Source organism: Marmota flaviventris, chromosome 10 (assembly GCF_047511675.1).
Source record: "Marmota flaviventris isolate mMarFla1 chromosome 10, mMarFla1.hap1, whole genome shotgun sequence".
Classification (NCBI taxonomy): domain Eukaryota; kingdom Metazoa; phylum Chordata; class Mammalia; order Rodentia; family Sciuridae; genus Marmota; species Marmota flaviventris.
In genome coordinates this window covers 120,228,381-120,256,136 of record NC_092507.1, presented here as the reverse complement: position 1 = coordinate 120,256,136, position 27,756 = coordinate 120,228,381, and the positions used below count along the sequence as shown (strand labels likewise).

General features: G+C 51.1%; 2 protein-coding genes across 2 annotated transcripts in view; both read left to right on the top strand.

The window, feature by feature from the left end:
- The window catches only part of Ints3 (integrator complex subunit 3), a 40,934-nt gene extending 21,782 nt beyond the window's left edge, over positions 1 to 19,152 (top strand). The window contains exons 7-30 of the mRNA XM_027920779.2: positions 837 to 981; positions 1,882 to 2,011; positions 3,560 to 3,657; positions 4,893 to 5,084; positions 5,969 to 6,056; positions 6,544 to 6,623; positions 7,037 to 7,128; positions 7,503 to 7,609; positions 8,296 to 8,415; positions 8,765 to 8,894; positions 9,372 to 9,426; positions 9,684 to 9,787; positions 10,298 to 10,342; positions 10,503 to 10,622; positions 12,524 to 12,677; positions 13,702 to 13,770; positions 14,893 to 14,968; positions 15,359 to 15,472; positions 15,826 to 15,874; positions 16,864 to 17,031; positions 17,345 to 17,445; positions 17,637 to 17,709; positions 18,019 to 18,175; positions 18,289 to 19,152. Coding sequence (XP_027776580.2) covers positions 837 to 981; positions 1,882 to 2,011; positions 3,560 to 3,657; positions 4,893 to 5,084; positions 5,969 to 6,056; positions 6,544 to 6,623; positions 7,037 to 7,128; positions 7,503 to 7,609; positions 8,296 to 8,415; positions 8,765 to 8,894; positions 9,372 to 9,426; positions 9,684 to 9,787; positions 10,298 to 10,342; positions 10,503 to 10,622; positions 12,524 to 12,677; positions 13,702 to 13,770; positions 14,893 to 14,968; positions 15,359 to 15,472; positions 15,826 to 15,874; positions 16,864 to 17,031; positions 17,345 to 17,445; positions 17,637 to 17,709; positions 18,019 to 18,175; positions 18,289 to 18,366 — 2,545 coding nt within the window. The 3' untranslated portion in view covers positions 18,367 to 19,152. The remainder of the gene's footprint in view (positions 1 to 836; positions 982 to 1,881; positions 2,012 to 3,559; positions 3,658 to 4,892; positions 5,085 to 5,968; positions 6,057 to 6,543; positions 6,624 to 7,036; positions 7,129 to 7,502; positions 7,610 to 8,295; positions 8,416 to 8,764; positions 8,895 to 9,371; positions 9,427 to 9,683; positions 9,788 to 10,297; positions 10,343 to 10,502; positions 10,623 to 12,523; positions 12,678 to 13,701; positions 13,771 to 14,892; positions 14,969 to 15,358; positions 15,473 to 15,825; positions 15,875 to 16,863; positions 17,032 to 17,344; positions 17,446 to 17,636; positions 17,710 to 18,018; positions 18,176 to 18,288) is intronic.
- A 1,365-nt stretch (positions 19,153 to 20,517) lies between these two features.
- On the top strand, positions 20,518 to 25,013 carry Slc27a3 (solute carrier family 27 member 3). The gene is made up of 10 exons (XM_027921008.3): positions 20,518 to 21,291; positions 21,635 to 21,844; positions 22,167 to 22,325; positions 22,808 to 22,932; positions 23,134 to 23,328; positions 23,418 to 23,508; positions 23,636 to 23,834; positions 24,062 to 24,159; positions 24,268 to 24,398; positions 24,700 to 25,013. Exons 1-10 carry the CDS (start codon positions 20,652 to 20,654, stop codon positions 24,874 to 24,876), a joined length of 2,025 nt encoding a protein of 674 aa, XP_027776809.2. The 5' UTR covers positions 20,518 to 20,651; the 3' UTR covers positions 24,877 to 25,013.
- Positions 25,014 to 27,756: the final 2,743 nt, after the last annotated feature.

Sequence of the window (27,756 nt, the reverse complement as noted above, 5' to 3'; positions counted from 1 at the left end):
AAAGCCATTACAAACTCTTTGCTTGGCGGATACTACTCCACAGAAGTAGCACAAGAAACAGCATTGGGGATTTTAGGAATCTTCCCACTGTGTTTTTCTCTCTACCCCTTTTAAAGCAGCAGGGAACAAGTAATTCTTTCATTACCCTGTTTTCCCCAGGGAAATTCTAAAACTCCTGGGAAAATGAGCTTTGCCATCCAGAATCAGGTTCTTTTTTCAGATTATGATTTAGAGCAGGTGACTCATTGTCTGAGGGTGGGGTCAGCAGCTAGCAACTCAGGGAAAGGTTTGTGGTGTGGTAAACTGTTAGTGACAAGTGTGACAGAAGGGCTAGCATGGTGTGTTCTGAGAACTCCTGGTCCTGAAAAGGGTCTTGGAAATCCCCAGAGATCCTGGCACCACACTTAAGAACTATTGACTTAACAGAACTTTCCCCACAGATGAACTGGGAGAAACGGTTCATCTCTGACCCTAGTACCTCACACATTGCTTGGCACATGATAGGCACTCAGTAAATGTTTGAATAGGTGAGTCAATGTACAAAGTTATTTTATTGGAAGCTACATAAGTGGTTACATGGTAAGAAAAGATTTTTTTCCTTTTGGCATCTATTTTTATTGGTTGCCAAATAGAGAAAATTAGGAAGTTGTCCTTCTCTTAGCTAGTTGATAGTTTTGAGATAACAGCCTAAGCAAGCAAGCAAAAAAACAAAGAACCTCCTCCCAGTGTGTGAGCATCAAACATTATTGAGGTGCTGGAGCCGAGTTTAAGTGGGTGATTGGGAGTGTGCGTAGGTCTACGACAGAGTACAGGTGCAGTGTCTTTCCCTCCTGCAGGGAGTGGGTACTGAAGAGCAGCATCCTCATTGCCATGGCTGTTTACACATATCTCCGTCTCATCGTTGACCACCATGGGACTGCCCAGCTCCAGGCCCTGCGGCAGAAGGAGGTGGACTTCTGCATCTCGCTGCTTCGGGAACGGGTGAGGAAGTAGGATAAGATCAGTATGGGGAAATGAGACCCAGGATGGGATGCCCCTATAGGTTTCATGCACCAGGACTGGAGATGCCTTTTCAGATGTGGAAGTGGTTTAAAATCTAGCATTTTTCATTGTCCTTAGATAAGAGTAGAATCTAAGGAGGGAGAATCAGTGTGGAATAACCCTTGTTCCTAGAAATGCTAGCATCCTGGGGATTTTCCTGGTCACTGTCAAGGACACTGTTGTACAACAGACCCAAGCTGTTCTTTTGTATACCCACTTAAGCTGTTCTGTCATCCTACCACCTACCCAAGTAATTGCCATGGTCATGTGGGATTATGAATTGTCTGCTATCAGATCTCCCAAGAGAGAGATCCTAGAATTAAGTTAATATAATGGCTGTTGACTACATTTGGTAATTTATTAATTAATGTCAGATTTTAAAGTTCCTTAATTACGTTAGCCACATGTTGCTAATGGTATTGTTTGGAATGCATAAATGTAGATCATTTCCATTACCACAAGAGGTTCTGTTGTACAAGAATTTTGGGGTAGGGTGTCTGGGGCTCCACTTGCCTGTCCAATAGTTTTGGAATCTTAGTCTCTTTGAACTAAATCAGAACAGTTCTGGGTGGAGAAGGGAATAGATTAGTGTGAAAGTCAGCAGGGCTTCAGCACTTCCCAGTAACTTTTCTTCCTTGGTATCAGTCCCTAGCTTCCAGCTCTCTTCCATAAACAGCTAGGAACCAATCCCTTGGTTCTAGAAGAAATCACATAGTCCCTTCAACCTTCTTTCCTTCCCTCCCTGGAACATGCTGTTCTTTTGTCCTCTCTCCAGAAGGTAAACAGTCTGTGTTTTTATTCTCTTTCCTGTCCCCACTTCCTTCACCTCCTCACATCAAGTTCATGGAATGTTTGATGATTGGCCGGGATCTTGTAAGACTACTTCAGAATGTTGCTAGGATACCAGAATTTGAACTGCTTTGGAAAGATATTATCCATAACCCTCAGGCCTTGAGTCCTCAATTTACAGGTAAGTAAGCCCTTGGGCATCTTGTCCTTGAGAGATGGCAAGTTAGCCTATATGTCCTATATTCAGAGGGCAGAGGTTGGTGGGTAGGACTGCCTTTGGCAATCAGAGAAGGTTTGGGGCAGGGCAAGCTTTGCCAAGTACAGCTAGATATTGGAACCGCAGACGTACTGAACAATTTATGTGATTCCTAGATAGTCCCTGCTTGGCAGACTCCAGCTATCATTACTCCTAAGAAAATAGTGAGAACTATGATCTTCTTCCTCTCCTGGAAGCTCCTTGGCTCAGGAGGTGAGCTGATGACCAGTCTTTGTCTTCAGTGAGTCTGGCAGGGAGTCAGAGGTCAACTCCATGAGACTGAGTCAGCAGAGGAGCTAGAATTAGTCCTGTAAGAGATGGCCCCTCCCTGGAAGCAGTCTGGCCTCTTAATTCCAAGGATCCAACTTGGCCAAAATCATCTTTAGGGGAGAGAGTCTCTGTGTTCTTTCCCCTGACATGGTCCTTTTAATGTCCCTTTCCCTTTCCCAGAGCAATAACTCTACAGCTTTGCTCCCTGGCCCACCTCTAAAGCACATTCATACATATGCACGCACACCTACAGAGCACTCTTCTAGAATCTGAGAAGTGGGGAAAGTGCTGGTGCTACCTGATAATGCACTATTCTTACATCAAACATGTCAGGTTACTTTGAGTGTCACCTCTATGTTAGGCATATGTATGTAATTTAAACCTTAGAACAGCTCTAGATTATGAGTATTTTATTTCCCTTACAGTTGAAGAAACTGAGGTTCAAAAAAAGAAACGGAGCTGGACATGGTAGCACACACCTATAATCCCAATGACTCAGAAGGCTGAAGTAGGAGTATTGAAAGTTCGAGGCCAGCCTGGGCAACCTAGCAAGACCCTGTCTCAAAAATAAAAGGGCTTGGGCTGGGGATATAGCTCAGTTGGTACAGTGCTTATCTCAGTTGGCCAGTGCATGCACAAGGCCCTGGGTTCAATCTCCAACACCACAAAAAATAAAAATGATAGATAGATAGATAGGCTGGGGATGTGACTCAGTGGTAGAGCACCCTTAGGTTCTCTACCCCAGTATCACCCCCTAAAAAAAAGAGAGAAAATAAAAGAAACTGAGGTTCAAACAGGTTAATTTGCTCAAGTGTAAGTGACAGGCAGGATTTGGATCAGGTTATCCTGACTCCAGAGCTTATGGTTATGCTGCCACATCACATCCATGCAAGGATCAGGAGCAGGAAGACAAGCTAGAGTTTCCCATATTTTTCTCTTAATTTTCCCACCTGATGCCAATTGCAATGATGGGGGTAGGGGACTCTGTAAAACCAGCAGGGGAAGGGAATTAATGTAACAGGAATGTAGTTGGTTGGACAAAACGCACAGATGCTAGTTAGAATCCCCATCTGTGTTGATGCTTGGAATTGCCTCATGAGCAAGACCACTGGCCATCAGTACCTGGCCCAGTTTTCCCATCTGTCTGCCATTCCGTAGTTCTCAGGTTTCTCTCTTTTTTCTTCCCTAAAACACTTGGCTCAGGTATCCTACAGCTTCTTCAGTCAAGAACATCCCGAAAATTCCTAGCATGTCGTCTAACCCCAGATATGGAAACTAAGCTCCTCTTCATGACATCCCGGGTGAGCTCACCTATTGCAACAGGAAGAGGAATTGCAGGTGCTAGTTGGGCTTCTTGCTTCTGTCTGCAGATCTGTTACTACTGAGTACTGATCCACAGAGTGGTAGCTAAGTGGTAGCCCTTATCCACATGGCTACTGGCTTCTTTCCTTTGTTAATTCTGTGCCTATACACTGTGCTCAGTGCTAAGAATTGGAGATAAGGGTTGAATAAGAGAGATGCAGTTCTAGCTCTGTGAAGCTTTCAGTCTATCTAAAGTAGCCATTATGCAGAGAATTATATGCAAGTGTGAACTGTGCTGTTAAAGTTTAGAGTGAGAATGTTTATTCTGTCCATGGTTCTTCCAGGGAAACTGTGAGCTTTCAAGGTAGCTATGACCTTTTAGTGTCCAAATATGGCTGAACGGTGGTAAAACTGCTTGAGGAACATGTTATAGATGGAATCTGATCAAATAAAGAACCACTGCCCTAGCCAACTTTTGGATCCCCAAGTTACCTAGGAGAACTGTCCAGACCTTTGGTGTCCTTTGTAATAGCCACTAGCCATATTTTGCAATTTAATTATAAGTTAGTTAAAATTTAGTATCTTGTTTGCAGAAGCTACATCTGAACTGCTCATGGCTACCATCATTGCAGGAAGTTTTGTTGTGAAGTGTGGTCTGAGTGTAACTTTTTGTTTACCTTTCTGCCATTTGGATTTCTTCTGACAGGGGAATAGAGGAGGAAAACAGATCCTCCTTTTTTGCTATTTATAACCATTTGGGTCTGTTTAGAAGTTTTAGAGTCTGTGCCTTGGATAATGGTCCTGTTAGGTTGCTGGATGGCAGGAAGCACTCAGTGCTGAATGGTGAACAGGTTTAGTTCTTGCTTTCAAGGAACATTCCTTGTTGTCCAGTAGGCTCCAGAAAATAAGAAAAGATTATACTTAGGACCAAATCTTCAGTGACCAGTGTTGGAGCAAGGAGCCAAAAATAGACCACAGTTGTTGGGGGTAAATGTGGCATCAGGTCAGGGCTGAGAATGAATGCACCCATGACATGCAAGGCAGCCTAGAAAGACTTAGAGCACTTTTTAAAATCATGAAATAACCCCAAAAGGAAAAGACACTCAAGAGACAGTGTGAGCTAATGAGTAAGTTGTAGGAAGAAATGAAGGTCTAGGTCAAACATGGAGTTTAACAGTGCTCATAGATTCCACCCTGCTTTCCAAGTTTCTTTTTCTAACTTTTCCCTCCTCAGGTGCGGTTTGGTCAACAAAAGAGATACCAAGACTGGTTCCAGCGCCAGTATTTGTCAACCCCAGACAGTCAGTCTCTGCGCTGTGACCTCATTCGCTACATCTGTGGGGTAGTCCACCCTTCTAATGAAGTGCTGAGTTCTGACATCTTGCCTCGGTGGGCCATCATTGGTTGGCTCCTGACAACATGCACGGTAGGGGGCTGGGCCACAGGGTAGAGGATGTTGGACAGTGAAGGATGCCTTCTGTATTTCCATGCTTCTTGCTGGACTCTCCAGGGCCATTTGATCCATAAGGACCCTTCTTTCACTGTTGTCTTTCAAATGTTTTAGGCTCTTATTCCATTACCTTTGTGTCTCAAGAAATTTTGTTAGACTCATTATTTCTCATCTGGGTTGGGGATTCAATAGGTCCATCTATCTCTTTATTACTAACCCCCAAAATCCTGGATTTCTGAAGCATTCTTGCCTTTTTCCTTTGAGCTTCTGGATACCACAAAGTTAGGGCTTGCATTCTTTAGACCCTCACCTCCGTGCTTCTGGCATCAGCTTCGGATAAAGGAGCCATTTCCTTCCCAGCATTTTCCTTCCTGTGTTGAGATGGAAAACCATCCATTCTCTGACATCTTCTGACAGGGTTTCCCCTTTCTTCTCTGATTAGATCCTTAGAATGTACTGATTCAAATATGACAAAAGACTATTCCTAGAGGGCCTTTTCTTCAGAAATGTGGGCGGGGGAGCCCACCAAGGGCAGCCCAGGGGCCATCTGAGTATTGCCTTGACTCAGAAGTAATGAGTGAACTCCTAAGTCTAAGTGTTGTCCCTTAGGGGAGGAGAGGTATATCCTCCTGGGTGTGTGAGGATCCCAACCAGTCCCATCCCCTTGGTTGGTAAGACCACAGGGTTCTCGTGCTCACATGTAACACAGACGCAGATCGTGGGGCTCCACCACGTTTCACTAGGACCTGAATTTCACAGGTGCAGCAACAAAGTAAGCCCTGGAATCTGCCCTGGGCTTCAGAAGGGAATTGAGACGGTTGATGAAATTAGCCCTTTATTTTTGTCCTTCTCTTTTCCAGTCCAATGTTGCTGCCTCTAATGCCAAGCTGGCTTTGTTTTACGACTGGCTGTTCTTTAGTCCAGACAAGGATAGCATTATGAACATAGGTATGTGCCCCAGACCAGGCAGCACCACCTTCCCCTTCCTCAGGCCCCACTGCCTCGTCCTGGTGACAGCAGTCATAAATCTGAGGGCAGCATGGAGTGGGAGCAGTTTATCTGGGAGCAGTTCCGTTGTTCCTCATCAGTTCTTCCTTGACAGAAAATTGCTTTGGTGAGGCTAAGCAATCACCACCCTCTCCCTTCTCCCCATAGCCTCATCCCTGGGCTCTGGGTGGGAAGGGCCTGGGCAGAGGAAAAGATGTGCCATGTCCTGCTTTTCCTTTCCTCCTACCTCCATTCTTCAAGCTGTATGCTGAAGACAAGAAGGAAGAATGAGGGCTAAGAACAGTTGGGGGACTGGTTGCTCTCAGAGCTGCCCGATAGGAATGAGCACTCCCCAGAGCCTTTTAGTATATGTTGACATCCCATTTTGTGGATGTGGAAACAGAAAGTCTGATGTGGGGGGGGAACCCTTTAATTCCACATTCTCTAGAGCCAGCCATCCTGGTAATGCATCATTCTATGAAGCCCCATCCAGCCATCACTGCCACACTCCTGGACTTCATGTGCCGTGTAAGTGCCAGAGCCCCCTCTCCTCCCAGTTCCTGGATGCAGAGTTACATCTGTATCCATAGTCTTTCACTGATGGAGTCTTTCCTGGCCCCCTTGTCCGGAGCAGAAGTGGTCAACTCAGTGAATGCTTCCCTTCATATTACCACTGCTCCAGTTGGATCATCCCTTGTTTCCATGATTTTCTCAATTGTAGGATGACAACTCAAGGTAGAATCTAGTCTCCTTGAGAAGCAGCTGGGTCCAGTAAGTGTCCCAACTGCCTAGCCTGAAATAGTCAGATATGCTCCATTCCTCTGCAGACATACTACCCCAGTGTTCCCTGACCACAACCAAAGCAGTTTCTTAGATCTAGTTCAGCAGAACACTCTATTCAGAGTCCTGTGCCATTCTTCCCTCCTCTTCTTTCCTTCCAGATCATTCCCAACTTCTATCCACCTTTGGAAGGCCATGTGCGGCAGGGTGTCTTTTCTTCCCTCAACCACATTGTGGAGAAACGGGTCTTGGCGTAAGGAGTTTATATGTAGGGAGGTGGAGGTATGGGGTTCTCCCATTTTTCCTTAGGTCCAGCCCCCTCTGGGTCAGGCACATCCAGATATTGCCATAACACTGCTGACCCTTTCCCCTGGCAGGTATAACAAGTACTGGATTCCTCTCCCCCACCCCCAAACTACGGGGCATATGTCCTGTTGAGTCTCAAAGGAATTTCTCTCCTGCCATTATATTACAAAGGGCTTCAAATGCCTTCCTTTCCCGTTACCCCTTGGAAGGATCTGAGGATGTCCCAGTCTTACTGATTGGACCTAGGTCTCACTCTTTATCTCCATGTTGAGTTAGAAATGAGGAACTCTGATGTTGACCTTCATTTATGTTTCCCATTAGACACTTGGCTCCCCTGTTTGACAACCCTAAATTGGATAAAGAGCTGCGGGCCATGCTGAGAGAGAAATTTCCTGAATTCTGCAGCTCACCCTCCCCACCTGTGGAAGGTATGGTGGTAGTCCTGCTGTCATCTGTGTTAGAAGAAGGATGAAGCCATCCAAGGTGTAGACTAGAGCCCTGTTTGTGATGTTGTCCCTGGGGAGTTCTCCTCTTAACACTGTCTCAGTGTTCTCTTTTTATTATTGCTGTGTTGTCTCCCTTGGTTCTCTCTCGCTCCATCAAATCTTACTTGATTTTTCCCTCATCTGTCTTGATCTCTTAACCCTTTTTTTCTCTCCAGTAAGTAGAGGCCCTCATGGAATGTTTGTTGTCTCACTGTACCCATCCCTTCTCTCTTCCCATCCCTCCACCCTTGCCCCTGATGAGAGGTTGCACAGTAGGTCCCAGTCTGCCATTTCCCTGCCAGCCATCCCCCACATACTTTTTGTCTTGGGATCAGGGCTTAAGCCAAGCACTACTTCCCAATTTGGTTTTAAATTAAAGAGCACAAGAGATTGTCTCCACTCATCCTGAGCTAAGGATAGAAAATTCATGTCCTGTGTTGTTCCTTTTCCTGGCAGCATCTCCCTACAGGTCATAGAAGGTTGTAAGGACAAGAGATTTGTCCTTGCAGGTTCAGTGTTCCATTTAGCACATAAACTCTGTATTCTCCCACTTACACTCCAGCCTCCCCTTCCCAGAAGCTTGGGACATACTGGAGGCCATCAGATACCTTTCTCTCTTTACTCCCAAGTCAAAATTGAAGAGCCAGTTTCCATGGAGATGGATAACCATCTGTCAGATAAGGATGAGAGTTGCTACGACAATGCTGAGGCAGCCTTCAGTGATGACGAGGAGGATCTCAACAGCAAAGGTGAGGATGGCACAGGAGGTGGCTCAGGATTGTGACAGCCCTGGGAGGGTCATTTCCCAGGAGCAGCCTGTCTGCAGTCTTTCTGTCCTATCATCTCTGCCCGCCTGAGTCCGTCTTGGTAACAGCATCACTGAATGAGACTCAGGGTGTAAGCCCTGCATTTAACTTACGAGGTAAAATAAGTGGTTCCTGCCCACTTGTGGGTAAGAGCTAGGACATGTATACAATCATGAATTTGCACAGCATTGAGTAAACAGTCCCCAAGGACTGTGGGGAAGGAACAGATGATTTAAGGGGACTCTGTGTTGCTGGCATTTGAGCAAATTGACTTCTAAATCTCTCCCTTCAGGAAAGAAGAGAGAGTTTCGTTTCCACCCTATTAAGGAGACAGTTGTGGAGGAGCCAGTTGATATCACCCCTTACCTCGACCAGTTGGATGAGTCCCTAAGGGACAAAGTACTCCAGCTACAGAAGGGGAGGTAGGTACAGACCCTTCTCCTCACCTTGTGGGGGGATGTCCAGTCCATGCTTTCTCCCTTGTGCCTAGTAGGTGTGGCAGAATGATGTGGCTTGGAGAGCAATGTGATGGGGTATATGGGAAGGTAGCTGAAGCTTCATGAGTGATGTCTTCCGCAGCTTATGTTGGGGAGTACGAGTACAGGCAGGGAGTGGATTGGCCTGTACTCTAACACCTTGGTTCCTACTCCCTAGGTTCTGAGGATAATAGCCTCAGAGAACACATGTAGGATGGATGGGGATTTCCCTATTCTTTGGGCCTCTGCCCAGAAAACAGCAAATTCTGCCCTAATTCTGCCTCCCTCACCCAAGCTGGGATTTTACATAGAGCTCCTTTGTTTTGTCTCTGTTCGTTTGAGTGCTCGTGTATAGTGTTCTCTGTGTCCTGCCTTCTGCTATCATTTATGTCCTTGGGATTTCCTCTCACTTCTGTACTGCAGTGATACAGAGGCCCAGTGTGAGGTCATGCAGGAAATTGTGGACCAGGTCCTGGAGGTGAGGAGGAACCTACGCCCTTAGGGAGGAAGGAGCCCAGCTGTCCAAGTTAGAGCTCCCCATGCAGGTGTCTCCCTGGGAATGTGACTCCCTCCTTCCTCTCCCCTAGAAGAGTCCCTCTCAGGGGGGCTGGAGAATTGCTGATCCTGTAGGTGGAAGCAGATAAGCTCAGAGGCTCTGGGGCAGTGGGGACAGTGGGCACAGTGAGGTTTGGACCTGGGTCATGATATCCTTTCCTTCCCTTATCTACCACCCAGGAAGACTTCGACTCAGAACAGCTGTCTGTCCTTGCTTCCTGTCTACAAGAGCTCTTCAAGGCCCACTTCCGAGGAGAGGTGCTGCCCGAGGAGGTCACAGAGGAGTAAGGCTCATCTTCCCTGATGCCCTTGGCCTCAGGAGCCAGAAATATGTTCTTACAACCCAAGCCCAAGAGGCACCATGCTGTAGACTTGAGAAGAAGAATCTATTCACTTGGTTTTCTGATTCCTGATGTGTACTGATTGAAAATGAGGGTTTATTTTGCCTGCTGGACCCTGTGTGTACTGGAGTTGTAGACTAGTATCCCTGCCCTGTCCTTCCAGCCCTGCTGCTGGGCCAGTAGCCCCAACCTTTATTTCTTCAAGTAGAATTGGATCCTAGATTCCCCCTGAAGAGAGGAATCTCCCTTTCTGTGATAATGATAGCCTCAGACTGTGATTTCCAGGTTGGGAACTTGTTTTCTCTGCTACCAAGCTTCTGGAGCCACAGGAAGTTTGCCTTTTGGGTAGGATAGGAGCAGGCTGGTGTCTGGCCTCTGTGTGGTCCCCCTGTGATCTGCCTGCAGCTGCCCCTCCTCTTCTGTGGATTCTCATGTGTGACCCTTCTTTCGTAGGTCCCTGGAGGAATCTGTAGGGAAGCCTCTCTACCTGATATTCAGGTAAGCACCCAGTGGTAAGAGGAACTGCTCTCCCCTCCATTCTCCCTACAGCACACATTTGTCCCTGTCCTGGGTCACACGGCTCTGTTTCCAGAGAGGAGGAGGTTTGTAGTGGGCAGAGCCTCCCTGGGTATTGCCTCTCCTCTTCCCCCACCTCCAGGAACCTGTGCCAGATGCAGGAAGACAACAGCAGCTTCTCTCTGCTCCTGGACCTTCTGTCTGAGCTCTATCAGAAGCAGCCCAAGATTGGCTACCACCTGCTCTACTACCTGAGGGCCAGGTGGGTGTCGGGAAGCTACTGGAGAGCCAGCCTTTCTCCCCTGCACATCGATTCCCTTGGCTCTCTTCACCAGCACCTTCCATGTGTTTTGGTGCTAGGGGTAAATCCAGGGTCTTGTGCATGCTAAGTGTTTGTTTTTTTAAATAACAGCTTTATTGAGGTATAAATTTTTGTACCATAAATTTACTCTTTTTTTTTTTAATTTTTTTTTTTTTTTTTTAGTTGTAGTTGACACAATACCTTTATTTTATGTATTTATTTTTATGTGGGGCTGAGGGTCGAACCCAGGGCCTCGCACATGCTAGGCAAGTGCTCTACCGCTGAGCCACAACCCCAGCCCCCAAAATTCACTCTTTTGAAGTGTACCATTCAGTGTTTTTTAGGGTACTCACAAAGTTATACAAATATCACTGCTGTGTAACTTAAAACACTTCATCACTCTTAAGGAAACCTCCTTATTCTCTCTCTCTCTTTTAAGATGGGTTCTTTGTTGCCTAGGCTAAGCTCATACTCTTGGATTCAAGAGATGCTCCTGCCTCAGCCTCCTAGGGAACTAGGACTATACACATATACTGCCATACTTAGTCTTTCTCGATTTTAACCCTGTTGTTTGTCTTTTTATTGCTGCCCTTTTTTCTCTTTCTTGTTTTTGGTACTGGGGATTGAACAGGCTCCACACATGCCAGGTAGGCACTCTACCACTGAGCTACATCCACAGCCCTTTTTACTTTGAGGCTGGGTCTCTTTAAATTGTCCATCCTGAGCCAAACTTGGTGATCCTTCTGCCTCATCCTCCTGAGTAGCTGGGATTATAGGCACATAATATTCTAATAATATGGATACAGGTTGTCTTATTTTTTTGGTGCTGGGGATTGAACCGAGGACCTCTCGTGTGCTGAGCTCATGTTCTAGCACTAAGTTTCACCTGCCACCTTCCAAGCCTGTCTTTTCACTTTATATAATTTTTATATTTATTCATATATATATTTACTTATTTATTTATTTTAGTTGTAGACGGTCATAATACCTTCATTTTATTTATTTATTTTTATGTGGTGTTGAGGATCAAACCCAGTGCCTCACATGTGCTAATAAATAAGCAAGCGCTGTACCACTGAGTTACAACCTTAGCCCCTCTTTTCACTTCTTTGGTGATAACCCTTTTAAAACACCAAAGTGGCAGGGTGCAGTGGCACACTCCTGTAATCCCAGAAGCTCAGGAGGCTAAGGCAGGAGGATTTCAAGTTCAAAGCCAGCCTCAGCAACTTAGTGAGGCCCTAAATAACTTAGTGAGACTGTGTGTCAACATTAAAAGAACAGAGTGGGGAGAGCTAGAGATGTGGCTCAGTGGTTAAGCACCCCTGGGTTTAATCCCCAGTACCAAAAACAAACAAAAAACACGAAAGTATTAAATTTTTGTGAAGTCAAATCTGTTTTTCCTTTTGTCACTTGTTTTTGGTATTATGAAGACTTGCTCCTGTTTTCTTCTAAGTGTTGTGTGGTTTTTGTTCTTATAGTTAAGCCTATTAGCCATTTGAGTGAAGTTTTGTGTATGGTATGAGTTGGTACTGTCCTCATGGATAGAACCCAGAAGGAAGAGAGCTGTCTCTAACCTGACCCTAGTCCTCCCTCTCCTGTCACTCTGGCAGTGAGTAGCTTCATTGATCTCAGAGCCCTATGTGGGTACTGGGAAGAGATGGGGAAGCAAGAGTGTCTCCTGATTCTTAGGTTGTCAAGCCCTTGGGAAAGGCAGGAAGGAATAAATAAATAAAAGGGGACAAATGAGCACAGGGCATGTAGGAGAGACGAAGGCATTCCAGGGTAGGAGCAGACTGCTTCAGAACATCTCAAATTCTGGTGCTGTGGTCCGGCTACTGACTTGGGCCCAATTGGTTTTGCAGCAAAGCTGCCGCTGGGAAGATGAACTTGTATGAGTCATTTGCCCAGGCCACCCAGCTGGGTGACCTGCACACCTGCCTAATGATGGACATGAAGGCCTGCCAGGAGGACGATGTGCGGCTGCTATGCCATCTCACACCCTCCATCTACACAGAGGTCAGTGTGTCCATCCTTATCCATGGTCGCGGGTAGTACAGGGGGCTCACAAGTGACCACCTACCTTGGTGTACACTCTGAACATCACATACAACCCCTTCTGACCTCAGTGGCCACTGCTTCTCACAGTTTAATTCTCTTCATTCCAGTGCTTTCTGTTAAAAGTTGAATAGTTTTTGAGGCTCCGAGAATTCTTGTCCTTTGGTTTTAACTGTGGTTTAAGTTGGGGTGTGGACCCATATACTTGGCTTCCCGGTTTCAGCCCCATCATCTGGACCTAGAACAGGTCCCCCAGTCAGATGCATATTGGTGTGTCCCACGCTCTCGCCCTGTGATGGCTCACTCTTGGATGCTCTCTAATGGTTCCTGAAGACCAGAGCTCCTGAAGCAGAGATTCACTTTCATTTCCCCCAGTTCATTCACGTCTTCTCTCAGAATTGGGATGGAGGAGGAGGTATCAACTCTTGTTCCTCTTGGTAGAAGTTCCTAGGAAGAGGGAAATGAGGACTCCGGGTGTGATCTAACCAGAGGAACTAGGATCTCAGCCATGCACTAGGGGCAGGGGGTGGGGTATCACACCCCCTTTTTGTCCTTCCCTCCTAGACTGGACTCTCCCTCCCCTACCCACCCCTCACAAGCCCCTAGATACACTCACTCTGCACCTTCTCTTTGTCTTGAGATGCTGATGAATTGGATTTCTTTGCTGCCAGGAGTATAAATATTTTTCTGTTGCCACTCCCACCTAGAGCCAGCTGGCATGTCCGGTTAGCTCTGGTTTTTCCCACTTCTCTCCTTGTACACACCCCTTGTGGTGTGCATACACAGATAACAAACGTGGCATTTGAAGGGTTGTGTTCCCAGCTTCATAGCTGTTGGATCTTGTAGGGATTTATGTTAGGATTCATGTCTGGCCAGCTTAGCCAGACCTTGGGCCTGTGGTCAGGAAGGTCTATGAGTTGTAAAGGGAAAGCCAAGGGCCCACCCTGGACGACTCCTCTAGTTTCCCTCTTCTTCTTCTATCTAGTTTCCAGATGAAACCTTGAGGAGTGGGGAGCTGCTGAACATGATCGTGGCTGTTATTGACTCTGCACAGGTGAACATGGAACTTTGGCATCTGCAGAATGGCCTAGAAGGCAGGACTGAGGAAATCAGGGCCTCTGCTTTCTGTTCAGGCATACAGGCAGGAGCCCATGCTCTACAGCACACTGCCTCCTGGCTGCAGTTGGACGTACTTTAGGCCATGGAGGATGGGGAGGAAAAGTGCAGATCAAAGGCCAGTTCTGCTGGGGTTGCTGTTTGTTTGTTTGGGGCGGGTGGGTACCAGGGATTTAACTCAGGGGCACTCGACCACTGAGCCACATCCCCAGCCCTCTTCTGCATTTTATTTAGAGACAGGGTCTTGCTAAGTTGCTTAGCACCTCTTTTTTGCTGAGGTTAGCTTTGAATTCTTGATCCTCCTATCTCAGCCTCCCGAGCCACTGGGATTACAGGCATGTGTCGCTGTGTCCAGCTCATTTATTTATTTTTATTTATTTATTTTGCAGTACTTGTGATTGAATTTAGAGGTGCTCTACTGCTGAGTGACAACCTTTTTTTTTTTTTTAATTTTGAGACAGAATCTTACTAAATTGCCATAGGCCTCAAATTTTTGATCCTCCTGCTTCACTCTCCTAAATTGCTGGGATTACGGGCATGCACCATCACACTTGGTGAGGGGTTTTTTTGTTTTTGTTTTTTTCTCAACTGGCCTTCCCCTTGGCTCAGAATGAAAATCATCACATCATTTCTACTTGTCTTTTCCACCATGCATAGGGCCCCAAGAGATGCTGGGATTCATCTCATGCCTGGACTAAGGATCCTTTTTTCTCCTGTTTGCTCATTGGAAATTAGCACTCAACAGTTCACCTTTCTTTGCCTTTACCTGCCCACGTGTAGGTCTAGAACCTGGCCCCCCAGGTCCTTCACCCACAAGGCTAAACTAAGTAAGACCAGAAGGAAAAGTTGTCCTTTCACTCTGCCATCAGGGTGTGAATAGTTTTCCACAAGTGTTCTTGCCCCAGAATAGGCCCAGGGTTACTACTCAGTTGGTTGCTGTTTGACCAGCCCCTTCATCCTTCAGAGACTGTAGCTTTCATGGCATCATGCCTCTCCCTTCACAGTGGCCTCTGGCCTCTTTTAGAGCTGATGACTCTGCCTTTTCCCTCCTCTTCCATAGCTCCAGGAGCTGGTCTGCCATGTGATGATGGGGAACCTGGTCATGTTTCGAAAAGATTCAGTCCTCAACATACTCAGTAAGTGACCAGACCTTTTAGATGCCCAGGAGAGGAGAGAGTGTCGGCCTATGTGTTTTCCAGTGACAAGAACGCTGGTTCTGGGGCTGGGAGTGGAGGGGTAGCACGCCACCCCAGCCTACCTGCTATGTGGTCTTGGATTGGTCTCTTTCATAAGATGGAAAGGTTTACCTCTGTCCCTCTAACTTCAGGGTGGGTGGGAATACAGAAGCCCTGTGAAGACTGAAATCAAGTGTCATGTGGAAAGGGCAAGGGCCTAGATTTAAGGTCACTGTCCCTCCCCTTACGCCGTCCCTGCCCTATCTTGTCCCTATTTGGAGTGCTGATAGCCAGTTAGCTGGGCGTGTGTGTGTAAGAGAGAGAAAGATGGAGGTTTCTTGTCTCTTCCAGTCCAGAGCCTAGACTGGGAAACCTTTGAGCAGTATTGTGCCTGGCAGCTCTTCCTGGCCCACAACATCCCCCTGGAGACCATAATCCCCATCCTGCAGCACCTCAAATACAAGGGTGAGTAGGGTTGAAGATGGGAGAAGACCTCCAGTGCAGCTGGGGTAGGGCTGAGGCCGCCAGCTTCTAGGGTGAACCAGAGCCCTGCTCCTTCCCACCATGGTGCAGAGAGCAGGCTCACTGTTGGTCATTGGGCCCTGGAGATGAGCTTTGCAGGTCCATCCTGAGCCTGGCCCCTGGGCTGTGGCTCAGATGCCTCTGGCATTAGGATCAGGGTAGGGGATTCTTCCTGGCTTTTCGTCAAGGACTGTCCTTGGTCTTCCAGTGGCTGTTGGTGGGGGTGTGGGAGAGGTGCCCAGATCCATTCGTGGAATAACACATTCCTCTGAGCAGCCTGTACCCTTCCCCCATAGAACACCCAGAGGCCCTGTCCTGCCTGCTGCTGCAGCTCCGAAGAGAAAAGTGAGTTCTACCCTTAGAGACTCTTAGCCCTTAGTCCCAATGTCCTAAGAGATACTGTGGCATAAAGGGCTCTGTCCTGCTCCTTTTGCCATGTTTGTTTCCTATTATTGACATCTGCTTATTCTGCCCTCCCCCCAGTGTGACTTACAAATAAGCAGTCCCCTGGGATCTGGGCTTCCTCTGACTTTACCCCCCCTGCCCACCAGAAACTGTCCTCAGAGGTGGGGACCGGACATCCCTGTTTCCTGCTACCACAGCAGTTCTAATCCTGGTGGCTCATGTTCCCCTCCCTCATGCTCCTGCAGGCCACCACAGGCTAATCCAGGAGGAGGAAGGGTCAGAGTAGAGGGCTCACACCCATGCTCTCCCTTAACCTACACAGTGCAGAGCCAGCTGGGCCCATTGTGCCCCTGCCAGGGGTGGGGCATGGAGGGCAAGAAAGCAGAAGTCTCCTCTTCCATCACAGGCAACTTAGCACCATCCCCAGGCTAATGGGGCCACAGCTGTGTGTCTTTTCCTTCCTACCTTCTTGTCTTCCTTCCACCTTTTCTCCTGAGACACTAGAAATGGTACAGAATTTCCTGGGGAAGTGGGAAGTTTGGAAACCTCTCTCCTGCCCCTCCCTCAACCTGGATACCAGGCTTACCCCCAGCTCCAGCAGGTCAGGGGACCACAGACTTGTCCTTTGTCTCTTAGTCTCCCTCCTGACTCTTCTGGGGAAGCTAGGAGTTTGTTGGGCCTCCTTCCTGACACATACTTGCACACTTTCCACCATCAAACAGAATAATCTCACTTCTCCTCTGGCTTCTGCAGAGAGTGCAGCCATGTGTTCCTTGGCCCAAAGAGAAGTGGGGGAGGGATGTGAGTGTAGGAAGCGACAGCCAGGCTTGGGTTGGGTAGGGAGGCTCAGATTCGGGAAATCAGTAGTAAATAAGCGGCTCCGAAGGCCAGTGTGTGGGCACAGCATCCAGCACCCTGCTCCCCCCCAGGCCCAGTGAGGAGATGGTAAAGATGGTCCTGAGCCGGCCCTGTCATCCCGACGACCAGTTCACCACCAGCATCCTGCGGCACTGGTGCATGAAGCACGATGAGCTGCTGGCAGAGCACATCAAGTCCCTGCTCATCAAGAACAATAGCCTCCCTCGCAAGAGGCAGAGGTGGGATGTGGTCCTTGTTTCCTGCCCACTGTCAGCGGGCCATCACTAGGGCAGTCTACAGTGACTGCCGCCCACGGTTGGTGGGTGACATCTAGTGGTCTGAAGCCATGCGGCCTATAGGACCAGTGTGGCTCCTACTCCCCTCTCATCGTGTCCTGCAGCTGCACACCTTTCTTAGCACACCCAGCCCTCCCATCTCCCCTGGGGAATGGACTGCCGCTGTCCTGAGGAGGGATCTCGGTGAGGTGGAGGTGTCACACGACTGGAGCCCTCCCTTTAGGCTCAGACCAGCTCTTGTCACCTCCCTGTGCAGTCTCAGAAGCTCAAGCAGCAAGCTGGCCCAGCTGACTCTAGAGCAGATCCTGGAGCACTTGGACAACCTGCGGCTCAACCTGACCAACACCAAGCAGAACTGTATGCTTCTCACCCTCTTGGGGTCTAGTGCGTGGAGTGCTGCCCAGCCCAGACGCCCCTAAAGCCAGGCGGGTGGCAGGGGCAGGACCAGAGCCCAAACTCTTGGGAGGAAACAAGCTTTGGTGTGGTTTAATAAGCTCCCAGACATCTAATCATTTTTCTTCCCTGCTCTCCTTTCCTTCTCCCTCCAGTTTTTAGCCAGACCCCAATCCTCCAGGCACTGCAGCATGTCCAAGCAAGTTGTGATGAAGCCCACAAGATGAAGTGAGGCTCCTTCCACTTCTGGTCTTGGGAAGTAGCGAGCAGAAGGCCTAGGGGAGAGGAGGCCCACTGGGGACACAAGCTTAATAGCCATCAAGACCCTGAGGTTGGGCTGGGGATATAGATCAGTTGTAGAGTGCTTCTCTTGCATCACAAGGCTCTGGGTTCAATCCCCAGCACCGCCAAAAAACAACAAAAAAACCCCAAGGTTGATAAGAGAAATAGACCTAGGCCTGTGGGCAGAAAACAGCATGGGAGGTGGCCATGGGGTCAGGATGTTCCACTCTGAGAGTTTATTCTCCTTCCCCTTAGGTTCAGTGACCTCTTCTCCCTGGCAGAGGAATATGAGGACTCGTCTACTAAGCCACCCAAGAGCCGGCGAAAGGCAGCTCTGTCTAGCCCTCGAAGTCGGAAGAATGCCACTCAGCCGCCCAATACTGAGGAAGAGTCGGGCTCCAGCAGTGCCTCGGTGAGACCCCGTCCAGCACCATGGGGAGGGGCGCAATGGGGCGGATGGAATGGGGGCCAGCAGGCAGCTGCCCAGCTAGTGATTTCCCTTCTCCCCATCCCCATCTCTTCCAGGAGGAAGAAGACACAAAACCAAAGCCCACCAAGCGGAAACGAAAAGGGTCTTCTGCCGTGGGTTCTGACAGTGACTGAGATCCTATGCTCCCCATCCTACCCTCAATTGGACTGCCCTCCCCCTGGTGAATCAAAGGGTAACAGGGCTGGGGAGATACAGGGAAGATGCCCTCCCTGCCCTGAGCTTGCCCAGTGGAAAGGATGAGCTGCTTCTGACACCAGCCTGAGGAGCTGCCGTGCAGCCCCCCTCTGCCCCTCTGTCCTGGGGCCTCCCGTTCCCCACATTGCCACTTCCACTGACATTTGGGTCTCATGGCAGCCAGAGGCTGTGCCAGACCAGACCCTGGTGGAATTGCTCAGCTCCCTGCCCCTCCTTCAGCCCCCTCCCCATCTCCCAAAGAACGCTTAGCAGAGAAGGGCCGTGACAAAGGGGCGCTGGGCTGAGAAGCTAGGACGAGAGCAGGTGCTGGCTGTGGGTCCGCTTCCTGCTTCCCCGGGTTCTGGATTGGCTCTGAACACATGCTCTGTGGTCGTTCTCCACACCAGTGTGTAGTGGGCATCGACCTGGTATGGTGGCCACTATTCCAGGCAGATGCCATAAACCTTCAGGAAGGAACCTGAAAGGGACTGTGCCCAGGAGGCTTGGGTTGATCTGCAGTTGTCACCTAAGGCTGGGCCACAGCCCAGGAGAGTCCCAGAGGCAAGTTCCTCAGAACTGTCAAATGGTCTGGTTTCCTAGGTTCTGTTTTTGCTTTTTTTTTTTTTTTTTTTTCTTTTTGACTTTTTTCCCTCCAGAGATAATCGCATTTAAAAAATTGTTTTTAAATGACAATAAAACAAACCAGAAGATCTTTTGTGCCGGAATTGGAGTCACATTTACTCTGTGCATGTAGAGTGGTCTCAGTTTAATTGGTGCCCTTGTTGGTGGCCTGCCCACTGTCACAGCTTTCCCTCCTCTCCCTTCCTGCCCTGCCTACCCGCAGGAGGAACTTTGCCCTTCCCATCCTGCATTTTGGAGGTGTGAGCCAGACACTGACCTGTCCAGGTCAGAAACTGATGAGGCCCCATTTCCCTGCAGGCTGAGGTCTGCCCTTGCCGGTTGTTCCTCAAGACACTAGAGATTTAGTCAAGCCGGGGATGGAACTCATCAGCAGAACAATTTTCCAGCATGCATGAACCCTGGGCTCAATTACCAGTCTCAAAAAAAAAAAAAAAAAAAGGCTTCCAAAGTTATTGTCTGTGGTATTTCAGTTTATTTATTAAGTTAGCATGCTTGTCAGCTGCACTATCCGGGAGGGACCTTCCAGTCTGCGACCTGAAAGACAGGTGTGCCTGGGAGAGAGAAGTCCAAATGCCAGGTCTGGGGGGCCGCCTTCACCTCCGTCCACATGAACAGCAGAAGAGCTACTTGGCTATGCTTTGTTTCTCTGCTGCCCTCGGAGATTGGAGGCCTGCTGGGCAGAGAGGAGTGAGGTTGGGCTCACTGCGGACACCCTGAAAACTTGCCTTTTCACAGAACCAGGTTCTCCTCCCCCTCAGAACTGCTACTCCTTCCTTTGAAAATCTAAACCCCCAGAGGCCTCTTTTTCCTTCCTCCCTCCTTCCCGAGTTTCCTCTGCCCCAATTAAAACCAGGATGGAAAGCATTCGCTGCTGGCCCCAGTTACTGTACCCTTGCCCAAAGGGAGGAGTCTCCCCCATATCCCCTCCAGAAATCGAGCCCTCTGGGCCTCCACCTTTCGCCTACTTAACTCTGGAGCCCCCCACCCGTCCCTGAGGGTTGCCGCTGAAGGATGGGCAGGGACTGGCTGTCGAGCCTGGACTTGTAGGACAGAATGGGCCAGGGGCCAAGTTCTTCGGTCGCCTTTGGAAAGGAGCAGTGGTGTCCTCCCCCATCACGGGTGAAAATGAGCAATACTGACTGAAGGGTGGACTGCGGTCTAAACGCCCTGGCTTTCAGGCCGGGACTCCAAAGTCCAGCCAGTGGCCTAAACCTCCCAAGAGGAGAAAGAATTTAAAGCGGAACACACAACCCTGGGACTTGAGGGAAGGACAACACCGCCCAAGACCTGATAGGGTGCGGGCGCGCAGTGCGAGCTGCCGGGAGGGAGCGCGCCCAGGGCGGGGCGTAGGCTGTGGGGAGGGCCGGGGGCCGCTCCCCCACCCCTCCGCTCGGGGCCAGCTCGCTGCTGGTGGTGGGTGGGGGGCTGGGTGGGAAGGGGCGTGTGCCAGCGCACGCGCGCGCGCTCCCGAAAAGGAGAGGTCCCAGAGCAAGAAGGAGCGGGCCCAGTTTTTCGGAGGGAGTATCAGGGGTGTTTGTGAGCGTCTAGGGCCGGTCGGTGCCGAGGAAAGGAAGAGGGCACCATGGCTGCCCTGCTACTGCTTCCCCTGCTCCTGCTGCTGCCTCTGCTGCTACTGAAGCTGCACCTCTGGCCGCAGTTGCGCTGGCTCGCGGCCGATTTGGCCTTCACGGTGCGCGCCCTCCGCTGCAAAAGGGCTCTGCGAGCTCGTGTGCTGGCTGCGGCTGCCGCCGACCCAGAAAGTCCGGAGGGGGGCTGCAGCCTGGCCTGGCGCCTCGCGCAACTGGCTCGGCAACGCCCGGCGCACACCTTCCTCATTCACGGCGCGCGGCGCTTTAGTTACGCGCAGGCGGAACGTGAGAGTAACCGGGCTGCGCGCGCCTTCTTGCGCGCGCAGGGCTGGGACCCGGGACGCGGCGGAGGCGTCAGGGCGGCGGGGAGCCCGTGGGCAGGAGACCCAGCAGCCGGAAGCAGCGCGGCGCCTCCAAAGGATGGGGTGGCCGGAGATGAAGGAGCCATGGCCCCTCTGGCACCTGGGGCGACCGTGGCGCTTCTCCTCCCCGCCAGCCCAGAATTCCTGTGGCTCTGGTTCGGGCTGGCCAAGGCCGGCTTGTGCACGGCCTTCGTGCCCACCGCCCTGCGTCGGGGCCCCCTGCTGCATTGCCTTCGCAGCTGCAGTGCGCGCGCGCTGGTGTTGGCGCCAGGTAAGGCTGGAGCGCCGAACTGACCGAGGCGGGGCCAGCCCAGGAGGGACATGTCTGGAGTCCGGTGAGGGCTGGGTCTTGTCTCTGGGCCTGGGAAACCGCCGAACTGTCTCCCTGGGGTTCAGAAGTGAGTGGGATTTGAGTCCGTGGGTTTTGGAACAGATGGTGCTGAATCTCTTTCCCCAAGAACAATTCCAAGGAGTGGGGCTTCAGGTCCCAGACCCGTGATGGAATGTCCCTGCCCTTCACCTTCATCCAAGAGCGGTGCGACAGATGTGGAGCATTGGCCAGGGCGTAGGAAAGTTTCCACAGTCGCCGAGTTGTGCTTTCCTACCCCTTCTAGAATTCCTGGAGTCCCTGGAGCCCGACCTGCCGGCCCTGAGAGCCATGGGGCTCCACCTGTGGGCTACGGGTCTTGAAACCCGTCTTCCTGGAGTCAGAGATTTTCTGGCTGAGGCAGCAGCCGAAATAGATGAGCCTCTGCCGGGATACCTCTCTGCCCCCCAGAACACGATGGACACGTGCCTGTACATCTTCACCTCTGGCACCACGGGTGAGGGCTGGACACCGGGCTTACCTTAGGAAACTAAGGCAGAGGAGGGAGGGTCTGGGAACAGGAACTGGGACCTCCTAAGCCCCGAGAGCACCTCTTCAAGTCTCCTAGAGGGGGCACCTATCCTGGGGCACCTCCTCTCTCTCCAGCCCTCCCACTCCCTCTTCGTTCCTCACCTCCCCAAAGTACCCACATCTCCTGGATGGCCGGACCGCCCTCTGATTTCTGATGATTCTGATTCTGACCCCAACAGGGGAAAACGGGGAGCTAGGACTCAGAGCCCAGCTCTTCCCCTGATCACCCGGCTCCCACCACCTCACAGGCCTCCCCAAGGCTGCTCGGATCAGTCACCTGAAGATCCTACAGTGCCAGGGATTCTACCAGTTGTGCGGTATCCACCCGGAGGACGTGATCTACCTCGCCCTGCCACTCTACCACATGTCTGGCTCCCTGCTGGGCATCGTGGGCTGCCTGGGCATCGGTCAGCCCCCCGCCCTTCTGTCAACAGATGTTTATTAAGTGTCAGCTGTCGCATGCTTCCCGGGGATGAGCTCTGAGGGCAGAGAATCCAGAGGGAGGAGGAGCAGGGCCACACTCTCCCCAGATCTTGGTACAGTGGGGACACGCACCATGTTTCATGCTCTGCCTACAGACTGAGTGACCAGGGAGACCACAGGATTCACAGAACTCCAGACTCAGGGACAAAGTGGGGCAAGGGTTCTGTCAGTCCGTCTAAGAAAGGGCATAGAAGAGGGTGGGACTTGAGCCCGGGTACAGGGGTGGAATATTTGGGGCTGGGAATCGGAGAAGGGTATTGGCCTCTCAGAGGCATGGGCAGGAAGGAAGGAATGTGCCTGGAGCCTTGACCTGCTAGAGGTCTGGCTCTCCCTGCGGCTTCTTCCCAGGGAGCTGGCCCAGCTAGTGACCTGTCCTCCTTCCCTCTTCGCTTCCTGCTTCCGGCAGGGGCCACAGTGGTGCTGAAGTCCAGGTTCTCAGCTGGCCAGTTTTGGGAGGACTGCCAGGAGCACAGGGTGACGGTGTTCCAGTACATCGGGGAGCTGTGCCGATACCTGGTCAACCAGCCCCCGGTGCGTTTGGCCAGGTCACCCTGACAGTCGTCTGGGAATTGGAGGGAAAGGAGAAGGAAGTGGGCGTGGCATACAAGGAGCCCAAGATGGCTTAAGCTACCTGAGGCTTAGGGCCTCTGAAAGAGGTCACAGGGGAGGGGCTTCGCGCTGGGGAACTGGCGTTTGGGTGTGAAACCCCTCCCTCTCCCCCACTCGTTTCAGAGCAAAGCAGAACTTGGCCATAAGGTCCGGCTGGCAGTGGGCAGCGGCCTGCGCCCAGACACCTGGGAGCGTTTTGTGCGGCGCTTTGGGCCTCTGCAGGTGCTGGAGACGTACGGACTGACAGAGGGCAACGTGGCCACTTTCAACTACACGGGGCAGCGCGGTGCTGTGGGACGTGCTTCCTGGCTTTACAAGGTGAGAGGAACCCCACAGATCACGGGGAGGCTGGCGGGAGGGAGGCCCAGGCACTGGAATGACCCCGAGCTGGGTCTCCCTTCCCCCAGCACATCTTCCCCTTCTCTTTGATTCGCTATGATGTCACCACAGGGGAGCCAGTTCGGGATGCCCAGGGGCACTGTGTAGCCACATCTCCAGGTTTGTGCTCAGGTGGGGTGGGTGGTGGTGGTGAAGGAGGGTTAGAATTGGTGAATGGGGTAGGGCCAGGGGCCAGGACGCTCTGGGCGAGGTGGACAGTCACTCCTGACCCCACTGACTCTGCCAGGTGAGCCAGGGCTGCTGGTGGCCCCTGTAAGCCAGCAGTCCCCGTTCTTGGGCTACGCCGGGGGGCCAGAGCTGGCCCGGGGAAAGCTGCTGATGGACGTCTTCCGGCCTGGAGATGTTTTCTTCAACACTGGGGACCTGCTGGTCTGTGATGACCAAGGCTTTCTCCGCTTCCATGATCGCACTGGAGACACCTTCAGGTATCTCCCATAAGCTGGCTCCTTACCCTGGACATCTCTGTGACCCTGAGCTCGGACAGCCCGCCCCCTAACTCCTGCCTCACCTGGACTCCCATCCAGCCTCTCGTTCTCAGACCTCACGAACACTCAGTCCCCGACAGTCTGGTACCTGACCTCTGACCTCTCTCTCCCCATCAAGCTCCCCAGCCCTGATCTGACTCCCAGCTCTAGATCTCTGCCTCCCACAGGTGGAAAGGGGAGAATGTGGCCACAACTGAGGTGGCGGAGGTCTTTGAGGCCCTGGATTTCCTTCAGGAGGTGAATGTCTACGGAGTCACTGTGCCAGGTACCTAAGCAAGGAAGGTGGGGGCGTCCTGCGGCCCGTCACCCCGAGAAGCACGAGGCCTTCCTGGTGGCCGGCCGCGGGTGGCTCATCCGCTCCTTATCCCTCCAGGGCACGAAGGCAGGGCTGGGATGGCAGCCCTGGTTCTGCGTCCCCCGCATGCTTTAGACCTTGGGCAGCTCTACACCCACGTTTCTGAGAACTTGCCCCCTTACGCCCGGCCTCGGTTCCTAAGGCTTCAGGTAACCGCCACTCCCGCCCAGCCCCGCCCCCCAAAACCACAACAGTTGGTGATTCCTGCACTCCACAAAGGGCTCCCACGGAAGACACTGAAGAAACGAACAGCGCCGTCCCAGACACACGCTCCTCGGCCCCTCTCCCTGTCCCCCCCCAGGCCTGGACCTTCCCTTCCCTGTCACCTCTTGGCTTAGCCTTATCTAATGGCCCTGCCCCTGGATTTGCCCCTTAACCAATCCAGACACTCACCCGAGCTGACTGGGCAGGATACTTTCCTTCCACACCTGTGGGCCCTTCCTCCTGCAGGAATCGTTGGCCACCACCGAGACCTTCAAACAGCAGAAGGTTCGGATGGCGAATGAGGGCTTCGACCCGAGCACCCTGTCTGACCCCCTCTACGTTCTGGACCAGGTTGTAGGTGCCTACCTGCCCCTCACACCTGCACGGTACAATGCCCTTCTGGCTGGGGACCTTCGAATCTGAGACCTTCCAGGCCTGAGGCACCTTGGGAGGGACTCTGGGGGTGCTCTGAGACACGCCATTGTGGGCGCACCAGGGGCTATCAGGGATCTTTTTTATATCAGTTTATTGTCATTTTATAATAAATGGGACCAAGCCCATGTGACTCTTTCTTTCTGATCTGCGTGTCTGCCTTCTGAGCCTGTGTGGAACTGCTTTTCCTCTGGAGCCACGGGCTCCTTGATGCCCGTCCTGACTACATGTGCCCTGAGCCCAGCGTCTGGACCTTGCTGTTTCCTCTCAGATGACTCCGTCTGATCCTGGCCCTGGAAAAATCCTGGGTGGTTGATGTTTGTTTGTGGCCCTATGAACCCCTCCTAGTTGGGTTTTTGTTGGCTTGTTTATTCTCGGTACTGGGGATTGAACCCAGGGGTGCTCTGCCACTGAGCTACATCCCGTTTTTATGTTTTGAGACAGGATCTTGCTAAGTTGTCTGGGCTAGTCTTGAACTTGTAGTCCTCCTGCCTCAGCCTCCCAAGCAGCTGTGATCACAGGTGTGTGCACCACCAAGCGCTCATCTCCTCTTTACCCCTAGTACAGAGCCCTTGCTGCACTCTGGGAAGCAGGGGGTCCTGAGGGATTGGCTCAGATGGCTGAGGTAGACAGAGGTACCCAGAAGGCTGCCCCACAATACCAGGTGTGGCTGGGGTCTGGGGAAGATTTGGGGGAGATTAATGGGCTGGGGATGTACTCAGTGGTAGAGTACTCAGCACGCACACATGAGGCCCTTGGTTCAGTCCCTAGCACCACACACACACACACACACACACACACACACAGAGATAGACTAAGTTTGGGGAGTCTATAGTCTGGACTCCCCTCCTCACAGCTGAGAAGCCAGCCACTGAGGAGAAGGGTGAGGGTGGGTGCCTCAGCCTCCTGACTCCAGTGTCCCCGCTGTCAGCCGGTGCAGAGTCTGTAGGGCTCAGAATGCCCGTGAGTGTGGTAGCATGGGGAATGGTGAGAATCCAAGGAAAAAGACTTCTCTGCCCATGAATGAAGTGTCCAGAAAGTTTGCCATCTGAAAGGTCTACATGAGGGACTCCTGTGTCTCCTAGGAAAGAAAGTGCCTCTGCTTTGAGCTGTAGGTGTTCAAAGTGTTCTGCTCCTCCCCTGGGTTTGCCTCTCCTTCCAACCCCTCTCCCCAACATCAGAGATCAGAGGACACCCACCACCAAGCTTGGGTCCCCATCGCCAACCCCCAGTTCCACAACTTGAATCTTGCCCCGTGTCCACCAGCAAGACCAGCTGAGCTTCGCTGACAGAAGAGCACACGCTGACATATAGGTGACATTCTCACACGCCCACCAGGCCATTAAGGATCTGGCTCACTCTGCCCACCTTTCAGAGAGCTCCAGTAAGACCGGAACCCTGTGTGCCGGGGGTGGGCGGGCAGGTGACTGAGGACGGCTCATGAATGTCACCCACAAGGCCCAGGGTCAAGCAGCCACCGCCTGTCTTGGAATCACACACTAAGCTCTTTTCTCCATATTTCCTGTTTCGTTTGGTCTAAATCAGCGCCTTCTGAGATAGTAGCTGCTAACCACACCACACTATTAAATGCTAGTCCAAATGGGATGTAGTAAATACAGAATGCACACCAGGTGTCGAAGATTTAGCAGAAAAAAATCAAGACATTTTATAAATAATTGTTTTGCAGGGGCTGGGGTTGTAGCTCAGCACTTGCCTAGCATGTGTGAGGTGCTGGGTTCAAATCTCAGCACCACATATAAATAAATGAATAAAATAAAGGTCCATCAACAGCTTTAAAACAGTAAAAAGGAAAAGTTAAGATTTCAAAAATCAATAATAAAAATAATTGTTTTGTAGCTGGGTGTTGGTGGTACATGGGAGGATGCGGTGGGAGGATCACAAGTTCAAAGCCAGCCTCAGCAACTTAGTGAGACCCTGTCTCAAAATGAAAGATTAGGGGCTGGGATTGTGGCTCAGTGGTAGACTGCTCACCTAGCACGGGCGGGACCCGACTTCGATCCTCAGCACCACATAAAAATAAGGCATTGTGTTGTGTCCATCTACACTCCAAAAAATAAATACTTTTAAAAATGAAAGATTAAACATGGGCTGGGGATGTGGCTCTGTAGTTAAGTGCTCCTCGGTTCAATTCCCTGTTACCCCCCCCACCAAAAAAAGCACCCCAATAAGTAAATGTCTTATATTTCTTACATGCTTAGTGTTTCGAATATACTGGGTTTAATAAAACATTGAGTTTTGCTTGTTTATGTATGTATGTATGTATTTGATGTTACTGGGGCACTTGGAATCTTCCTGTCTCATCTTCCCCAGCAGCTGAGACATGCACTGCCATATTTCTATTCTCAGCGAGTAATAGGCTCAGGGGTCACTCCAGGTAAACTGGCCTAACTGCGCTGCGCAAAATAACCCCACAAGAGACACAAGTACCTTTTTCTTTGGGGTGCTATGACAGCTCCTCTGACCTTAAGGGTCCACAGAAGGAGAGAGCAAGAGCACGCGCTGACCCCTTTTTTGAGGAGAAGCTATTCAAATGAGGCAAGGGGTCAGGTTTCAGGGGGCTGAGTCTATCTTCATGATGTCCACTGTCAGCAGGTTGACTGACACCTGGGTAGGCCACACCCAAGGGCACAGTAAGAGAAGGGGACACACACAAGGCACTTCCATGGAAGATTCTATCCTAAACAGGGCAAGGGGTTATATTACAAAGGAACAGGTGAGCGTAGCTCCACCCATGGGGCTGTGGCAAGACACACCCATGCACGGGACACCAACCCTCGCACCCAAGAAGGGTGGGGAAAGCTCTGCCACATTTCTGCGACTGAGCGCCTCAGCACCCAGCCGGGGAGTGTC

Bases quoted from the DNA above. Each gene is read 5' to 3' on its own strand.
- Slc27a3 (XM_027921008.3), top strand. From the start codon at position 20,652: ATGGCTGCCCTGCTACTGCTTCCCCTGCTCCTGCTGCTGCCTCTGCTG. The intron at 22,933-23,133 runs GTGCGTTTGGCC...CACTCGTTTCAG, and splicing joins ACCTGGTCAACCAGCCCCCG to AGCAAAGCAGAACTTGGCCA. The intron at 24,160-24,267 runs GTACCTAAGCAA...TTATCCCTCCAG, and splicing joins CTACGGAGTCACTGTGCCAG to GGCACGAAGGCAGGGCTGGG.